Source organism: Zingiber officinale, chromosome 3A (assembly GCF_018446385.1).
Source record: "Zingiber officinale cultivar Zhangliang chromosome 3A, Zo_v1.1, whole genome shotgun sequence".
NCBI classification, from domain to species: domain Eukaryota; kingdom Viridiplantae; phylum Streptophyta; class Magnoliopsida; order Zingiberales; family Zingiberaceae; genus Zingiber; species Zingiber officinale.
The window spans coordinates 149575798-149585130 of NC_055990.1; the positions used below are offsets into that span (position 1 = coordinate 149575798).

General features: G+C 35.1%; 1 protein-coding gene across 1 annotated transcript; it reads left to right on the forward strand.

Moving 5' to 3' along the window:
• Window positions 1–1722: 1722 nt before the first annotated feature.
• On the forward strand, window positions 1723–7707 carry LOC122052775 (ATP synthase mitochondrial F1 complex assembly factor 2-like). Its single transcript, XM_042614476.1, has 4 exons — window positions 1723–2217; window positions 2897–3071; window positions 6870–7147; window positions 7253–7707. The coding sequence occupies exons 1-4, from the start codon at window positions 1795–1797 to the stop codon at window positions 7352–7354; spliced, it is 978 nt and encodes a 325-aa protein (XP_042470410.1). The 5' UTR covers window positions 1723–1794; the 3' UTR covers window positions 7355–7707.
• Window positions 7708–9333: the final 1626 nt, after the last annotated feature.

A 9333-nucleotide genomic window follows, 5' to 3' on the forward strand; every position in this document is an offset into this window, starting at 1 on the left:
GAGAATGAGAATACATATAATAAATGAGAATGGACATAAAAATTATAAAATCTCATCCAAATAAAATTTATTATCATCTCTATCTGATCGATATATTTCTCTTATGTACTAGTCATTATTCCAAAGGTTAGTAGTCGTCCGTGAATTACCTCCTCCGTGTTAGCCTTGGGACGGATTAGCGGGAATGCTGAGAACGAGCGTATTCACCATTTTACCACAATATACGTACATTTTTCATCAATTAAATATATTTGTACTTTGAGTTCATGTGACCCTTGCAACCCTACTTTTTGTCGGCAATTCCTTTGAGTGAACATTGCTACGTTATATCAACAGGTGGATTGCATCACGAAGGAAACAAATTATGAGTTGGGTTAAGGTGAAGCATTCACCTTTTATCCCATCGCTAATATTGAAATTAATCGATTAAGGAATCGTCTAATGTATAGGGATGGACTAAGTTCTTTTTAAGATGTTCACTTATACGGGATGAGATTCTTTGGACCCCTATATTTGGTCCGCTCCTAGATCAAGAATTATTCATTGATGAAATTTTATGAACCCTACCTATAGATAGAGTCCATCGAATTCTACCCATAAATAAAATGGTCAAAAATCTTTTGATATTACATATAGCTATCTATATAAATTCTTTATTTAATCCACTAAAATCTATCTACTCAAAGTAAAATTCACCTCTAATTGGTAAGTTCATACTTATACACTAAAACTCAATCACTGTCATATAGATAGAAATCATCAACTTTTATTTAAAAAGTTTAGAAATTGACTTGCCCCTGTAATTTTTGTATATCATTTTGTGACGAGTTTTCTTTATATTCTTACTTCCATGCCTCATCAGATAAGTTAAGAAATATATTGTTGTGACAGGCATATTATATAAATGCAAAAAGGGAAAATGATGATGAAATTGTTAGTGTTTGAAAGTTTTCTCTATTCCATCTCAAGCTCTATTCCATTGCTAGCAACTTCGAAATTGAAATAGCCTAATGTGTCACTTTGCGGTGAGCTTCCTTTACATTCTTGCTTCTGTCCCATCATATAAGTTAAGAAAGATATTATTGCGATATGCATATATATTGTTTCGATATGCATACGCATATAAATTGAGTTGTAGAAAAAAAAAATGACTAAGAAAACTTTTAGTATTCGAAAGCTTTCTCTATTCCGACTAAATTTTTATTCCATTGCTAACGTATGGAAATAGACTGATGAAGGAATCATCTAATATGTCACTTTGGTGAGCTTCTTTTATATGTTCTTGCCTCTTGTCCTGTCAAATAAGTTAAGAAAGATACTGTTACGGTACATATACCATACAATTAAATCAACAAAATTGATAGGGAGTGATTCGAGCGTTCGAAAGTGATCCGGACGTCCAAAAATATAAATCAGTCATGGATAAAATATATCTTATCTCATTAAATCAACTCATAGAAAGGAAATAACGACGATGAGAATTGTTAGCGTTTGAAAGTTTTCGTCTCAAGTTTGGACCTTGATTCATTATGAAAACTTATTGATCAAAGAATCAATATGATCAAAATATTCTAAGAAATAATAATAAAAAAAATCTATTTAATTTCTAGATTTATATTATTGTTTTTATTTAATAAAAGGGTAAAGAGCCTTGACGACGTGGATTAGTTGTTGAATGTAATATTAAGGTCAACGTTAATTCCACGTCAGCTTTCTGGTAACTTCCCAAGAGCAGGCGCACGCACGAAACCCTAACGCCTCCGATCGAATTTCCTCCTTCAGCGACCGGCGGCAATGGCGTCGCGAATCGCTCGGTTTCTGAGGTCTCTCGTTCCTCCGACCGCCATCCAGCCTTCTGCTTCTTCGGCTCCTGCCTCACACCGGTTCCTCGCCACGGCTGCTGCCACCTCCGACGCCCCCGCCAAGGGTGACGATGCTTCGGCTGCCGCGGAGGACAAGGACGACAAAATTTTTCTAAAGTCGCCGGAGTCGGCGTCCACCCGGGACAAGGCGTCGGTGACGATGCCCATGTCGTTCATGACGGGGTCAATTGTAGGAAAGCGCTTCTACAAGGAGGTCACTACCCGCATGGCCGAGGACGGGAATGGGTGGACGGTTATGCTCGACTACAGGACGCTGAAGACCCCCAGCAAGAGGCCTCTCAAGCTCCGGAGTCTGGCGCTTGCCAAGGCCATTGCGGCCGAGTGGGAGTACCAGGTCCGCTTCTTTGCTGTATTTAATCCGAACAAAGTTTCTCCTTTCTCTTCAATTTGGCTTGTTGCTTGTTCTTTTTTCGATGAAGCACGTTCAAGATAAGAGATTTTGATAATAAATTTCCCGCCCCTCCCTCGGTAGATCAAAAACAGTGTTTTAAGTGCTTGGCTTTAATGCTCTATGCTGTATACATCATTAAGATTATAGAATGCTGGTGTTTTTGTTTTTGCTTATTTCAATAATAACAAAAAAAGTGACTTCTGAACTAGTGTTAAGGTTCAAGTTGGTTCATTAGCCTGTGGATTTAGTTTAAAGTATATATATGAGAGACTTTTGATGGCGATTTATTAATTTAGCTATATCAGATCAAGCGATTGAATGGGAAAGTTTGCATCTACATTTTATGTTATCCTTTATAGTTTGAGTCTTTCTCTTGTGAAACTGGTTCTTAGAAAATGTGGTATCAGTATGTGTTGAATGCTGGAGGTATTATTGAGCAAATAATTATGTCCGTCCAAATTTTAATGGAGCTCAAGATCTTGATGTTATTAGCTAATTGATATTTGAAATCTACTGCACATCCTTAAGTATCATGTTACGCCAATTAATGCATTGCATTCTTTATTTATATTATACTGGATTTTTTTATATAGACTTTCCCAGTAAATTTGCCATATTTTAGGAAAAAGATGGAATACGACCTTTTACAATGCCTTTGATGAAGCTTACATGTACTGCACTGGAAAGGGTTCCACTTACACGAGCAACCATTATTGAAAATTTGATGAATAAGTTTCATCTGGATTTGGTTTTTTGCCGATCTCCAGGTGACAATGATGTGACAATAAGAATTCTTAGTAAGTTTTCATTTAGCTTTGCAACTTTATTCATTGTCATCACTTTTTCAAGTTTCTTTCTGTTCATTTTCTTATTTGAATTTCTACTTTATGTTGTTTAGAAATAATTTTTTATATCAATTGAATATAGTAAGAATGTATCATGGAGCATCCTGTTGCCAGTACATGCTTGATTGAGCAGCAGTTCTTTTTCATCACTTACCGTTTTGACCAGGTGTGATTTTGCATTATCCCTTTAAACCCATATTTGCATGTGTTGTAATGCATCCCAGGTTAACCATATTTCTTGTGAATAGATAACTATCTTAAGATCTTCAACTGTAGCTAGGAAGAGCATCATTTTTCACTCTTTAGCTTCTCATTCTTGTACTACTTTGGTCCCATCCATGTGCAGACACTGAGATCAGCTTTAACACACAAAGTAACCAAATACTTCTTATGGTCACTTGGTTACTTCAATAATTATGTCATTATCAACAAGATAACATGTGAGGTGGATAACATAATTTGATAATTTGATTGTTCTCTATACACTTGGCATAGATTGGCTGGTTATCGATATGTACCTGTTTATCCACTTGCGGACTTGCGGTGATGATGGAAGGCCTGGAGAATATAAATAGCTGCATAGGGGCTTTCAATCATTGCTTTATATATGTCCCTAAAACAGAGTGACTCGGGGAAGACTTTTGGTGTATATCAGAAGTATGTGCCAGTGCATGTTCCTTAAATTTGTATGAGACCCTTCGGTACTTTGGGCTCGTCAACTACTCCCTCCATACCTATGTTGGATACCAACACTAGGACACTAACGCTCAATTGATAACATCTAAAAAAAATATTCATGCTGGACACTTATATCCACCCGTGTAAGAAACTCATGAGTCTGAAAAACATACATAGCCATGCTGGTACTATCAGATTTATAACTCAAACAAAATAGGTTTCATGACTTGAAGCATATTCATAGCATTTTTTCCTGAAGATTGTTGAGAGCATATTGTTCATGCAGTGCCCAAGTTTGTTAAAAATAGAGCATATTTTCTGGTATTTTTACATTGCAAACAAAATAAGAAATAACCTGAATAGTTTGTAAATGATTTAAAACTGAGTCTCCACAAAAGGAGGAGGAATAGGAGAATGTGAGGATGATGGTGTGGTCACTTCTCTTCAATACATCATTTTTTTCCTTGTTTATGTCCCTTCCACCATGTAAACAACACAATGGAACCTTCCCTCACTTGTCTCTCCTCTCCTCCCTCTCTCCCTCACCTCCTACCCTTGTCTTCTCAGTTTTTCTAGTAAGCATTGCTTGAGTGTTTTGTAAGGCATCAGTCCATTGAGGATGTTAGCATGGTAATCATTTTAAGAAAATATGATTTATGTTATGTCCATTTCAGGGGAGGAAGAGGGGAAAGCAAGGAAGAATGTTGTGGAAGGGAAGAGGGGAAGAAAAAGAGGAGGGGGGGGGGGGGGGGGGGGGGGGTGAATTTTTTTCTTATTTTTTATGCTCATTTTTTAAAAGTAGAAACATTGGTATCAGAGCCACTAATCTTGGTTAACCTGTATGTGTACAACTTCTACCTCTTCTAAACCTCTTGAGTATTTAGATCTTGCCTTACAACCTAGAAATATAGTAACTCTAGACCATACCAAACACACTTGTTACATAAGAAGTAAACAACTTGATCATTTATTACATTCTGAGCAACCACACTTAAACACTTTAACTGATCTGCTGTTAAGTCTTGTCCTTTCTTTGGAAACTCATAATCAAGCCCTAGCACATAAGGTAGAACATCTACTCACAATTTTTTTACAACAACAAAAGTTATTATCAGAAGTTTTACGAAATCTTGATTATATAAAAACTTCAAGAAACTTAAAACCTGTTGCAGAAACAGATACTCAACAACTTTTCTTACAATCAAAAGAGTTGATTGTTAGTAATAAAACACAGATAAACGAAAAACTAGATAAAATAAACCACTTATTAGAAGAATTTAAATATAAATGAACAAATTAAAATATGAAAATACACATTATGAAGAAGCTGTAGAATACACAAGACAATTCTCTACAATCAAAGAAGATGACTATTGTCATATAGATCTTCCTGGAAAAGGAGATCAAATTCAGATACAACAAAATAATACTATTCTAGCTCTTCTTACTTCTCTTCATTATCGCTTAACTTTGATTGAGTCAAACCTTCTCCACTTAGAAACACAGTGGCCTGATAATATTGGTTCTACTGAAGTAAAAGAAGCATTTGCTAAACTTACTAAAGATCTTAGTCAATTATCCTTAGGAAAATCTTTCCTAAAACATCACCAGTCACTTCTAAATTCTTAACATACAAATCCAATGAGTCTGACAAAAACTGAATCATTTTTAGGACCTTCCAAATTGGTTAGATCTATGGAAGCCAATACTTCCTCCTCCTGTTTAGATACCATAACCAGAAGAAATAGTACTTCTACTTTAGGACCCCTTAGATTAGAAGAAGTTATTGATGTGGATAAAGATCTTACAATTTTCTCTAATGAACAATTAAATGCCTTAAATCCTAAGAAACTGTATAGTCAAGAATTTTAAATTTCTCCACTTCTGTATACAGACATCATAGACAAGAAACTCTTCATTTTTCAGATGGAGGTGAAGTCAAAGTTGGTCTTATGACAGAAAAGGCTGCTAAATGCCTCTATATGAGAAACCACAACTATATACATCTTGGCCTTATTGTCTTTGGATTAAGAGGACCAACTCGAGCCAAATTTGGAGGAAAAGTTTTATTAGTGTTACATGATACTCGTTTCTTAGATACGGAGAAAGCTATTATAGGCCTTATTGAGGTCGATATGAATGCTAATTTAGGCATTACTTATGTCCAAACTTTAATATGACTATCCGTGATTTTGTAAAACATATTCAAATACATATCCAAGCAAAAGGGTATGGTTAATTTCAAGGAGATAATATTCCATTAGATATTATCTTCTTAGGAAAAACCATGAACCATATGCATAATCACTTTAAAATATCTGTTACAGATATGATTGAAGCCTTAACAACAAAAGGCATACACTTTTTAAAACCAAGAGAATACATTTCAGAAACCTTAGCAGGTTTAGAATGGAACATCAATTTACAAAACTATGACGCCACTTTAAAACCTACTACGTCACTTATGTATAAAGATAGTAAGAATCAACTTTTTGTAAGATTTTCTGGCTATCAACCAACGTCAATGATACCTAAAATAGAAACAGAAGACGAATCAGTACCTCATGTAAATTTAATGCATCAAATAATTACTGTCCAGACACAACTAAAAAAACAAATACAACTACTTAAGATGTTAGGAAAGAAACATTTACAGCTTGTAACACAACAACAAGAATTAGGACCAACGTACTAAAAGTAGGAAAAAGAGAGCCAAATTGTTCCTCTCTTTTCTTTTTATTTTTCCACCATAGATAAGGGAATTGATTGCTTTCCCTCGTTTCCTTTGTTTGGTCTCCCTTCCTCTCAGGTAGACACAAAATAAGTAAATTGGAATGCACCAATACAACACTAAATTTTTTCCCTTTTTTTTTTTAACTTTATATTCAATATTTGGGAATATGAAGGATAGAGTTTATCCTCACTTTTATGGTCTATAAAAGTTTGGGTCTACATTTGATTCTATTTATTCTCATTGACCAAATGGTTCTAAAAATTTCACTGAGATTTAATTGTCTTGGGATGTTAGAATCTCTTGCTAATATTTTCCAATTATTGATCTATAATTTACAGAAAAGCAAGAAGAAAATTTAGATCCTATACTTGATTGGCTGCAATCAAAATTTGGGTTTAAACCAGCAGTTTATTCCAGTTTGTTTGGAGGCAAGCAAGATGAGGGTCTTGCTCAAGCTATCAAAGATGCTCTAAAAGGAACAAATGACTTTGAACTGGCTGCAATTGATGCACTTGCTGCTAATGCACATTCTATAGTTATTCCTCTTGCATATTTCTTCGGGAGGATAGGAATCGAGGAAGCCATCAAGTTGATACGACTTGAAGAAGATCAACAGGTTCATAACAATCATTAGTTTATTGCTTTGTCACTGTGACATGGTATGGTTTCTCTGGTCTCTTTGCTATTTATAGGTTCTGAATTTGGATTAATGTTCCTTCAGATAGATAGATGGGGTCTTGTAGAAGGTGGCCATGATGTTGATATTGCAGACCTTAAGGTGCAAATCTCGTCCGCTGCTGTTCTTCTCGGCCTTTCAAAATGATCGCCCTTCAGTTTTTCCCATACACATCAGGAAATGTGGAACACATTTAAATGCTTCTTCAAGCTTGTTATGGAGATATATACCTGTTCCAAGTACTTCTTGCCATATTAATAAGAGTGGGAGCCATATTATTACCGCAAGAATTTCTTGTGCAATTTTTGTGTTTTTGTAATTGCTTTTGGATAAATTTTACTCGCTCACCGTCGGCTGGGGTTGAGTCTCTCTCAGTCCAGTTATTTTCTGCTATACATATTATTGAACTGATTCAATTTGAAAAACTCGGAGCTTGTAGAATCACCATTTATATGTTATTTTGAATACAATAAATATACACTGGTAGTAAATTTGTATGCCTTTAGTGCTTATTTATGATACTTCCAGTAGACTTGTAAAGCACGTGACTAGTCCCACGGGTGTAGTTGGAATTTTGACGAGTTTTTACTGTAATAAATTTTGGAGTCAATTTTATATGAAAATATTTTATTAGGTGTCTACTTTTCTTATTCAAAGGCCGTTGTACTGAGTAAATTATGTTTTGTGATTTTTTTTTTTCCAAAATATGTGGAGCCACTTTGGAGGGGTTGATGGCTACATCTTTTTCTATGCAATAAAGTAAGTGATTCGAAATTGGTGCAGATAAATTATTACCAAGAACTATGCCATTTTCAAGGAATTATTGGGATATATAGGGAATGGATACCCTGTACATCCTTGATGTGTGACATACATGGTGACTAAGTAGTCTTCTGAGCATCCGGAATACTTCCGGACATCTCGCATACCAAATCATCCATAAGTGTCGTGCATTGTGGGTGTGCAGGATATCTCACATATCAAATCATCCATAAGTATCGTGCATTGTGGGTGTGCAGGATATCAAATCCGATGCAAAGTATATTTAGTTTCAGTTTTTTCCCAAAGCATGGATGTCAAGTTTAGTTTTGCCCAAAAAAGCGTACTTAAGTTCAACAATTCCCAAAAGGTGTACTTTATACTGATTCTACCCCTCCCTTAACCGCTTACTTCATTCGCAGTGCCCTAATGCATTCAAATCACTTTTTAATTTAAAATTTGTTTGTTGCTTTGTATTCACGTAATCTTCACATCGTCTCTCTGTGCAAGAAAAAACAAAAACAAATATCTTCTTTCTCTGCTCGGTTAAAACAATTCCTCTCTCTCGTCGTTGAAAATCGTAGAAACTGAAAACCTATAGATTCTCAGCTTGCAGGGTGTGAGTTAGGGTTTTCATCAAAGCTCACTTATTGATAAGAACTCTTCCATTCAAAATTAGGGTTTAGTCTTGCCTTAGCATCCTGTTTGTCAACGGCGACCCGTTTCTCTACAGACGGTGCTAGGTCTTTCAACCTCTTGATGTTGTTCATCTCCAAAGGTATGTATTACATTTCTAATGTAGTACCCATTTGTTGGACATGTTTACGGTATGTCTTTCACATTAACTTGCATTCTTTGATAATCTGCAACATGTGCCTTTTAGGGTTAGGGGTGTAGTCAAAATTCATTAGATTGCAAATATACATACATATATATATATAGAAAACCATCATTACTCTCGTGCTGGATTTAACAAACCATTATTACTATGGTGTTGGATTTAACAAACCAACACCGAAGAACACTTTGATGCTAGATTTTAAAGTACAACACCATCCTAAAGAGTAATTCTTGTGTAATCAGAGCAAGGTGGTTCTGAATTTCAAAAACCAATAGTGGTGTTGCTGTTCTAAAACCAGTATCATCCAATTTTTAAAAATAAAGGTTAGATCAACGTGATGTTGTTTCTGAAAAAACATCATCACTATTGCTAAAGATAGAGAAGCCGAGGGATATAGTGTTTTAATGTCAAAATTTTACAACCATTGTTTGTACATCTGGACATTTATTTTTTTTCATGTTAATAATTTATATTTTTTAAAATTATAGTCATTAGTTAATTTTGGCAAGAAACTCTAATGGACCAA

Excerpts from the sequence above, each read along its gene's own strand:
- LOC122052775 (XM_042614476.1), top strand. The coding sequence starts at position 1,795 with ATGGCGTCGCGAATCGCTCGGTTTCTGAGGTCTCTCGTTCCTCCGACC. Across the intron at positions 2,218-2,896 it reads CGGCCGAGTGGGAGTACCAG|GAAAAAGATGGAATACGACC; the intron begins GTCCGCTTCTTT and ends GCCATATTTTAG. Across the intron at positions 3,072-6,869 it reads TGTGACAATAAGAATTCTTA|AAAAGCAAGAAGAAAATTTA; the intron begins GTAAGTTTTCAT and ends TATAATTTACAG.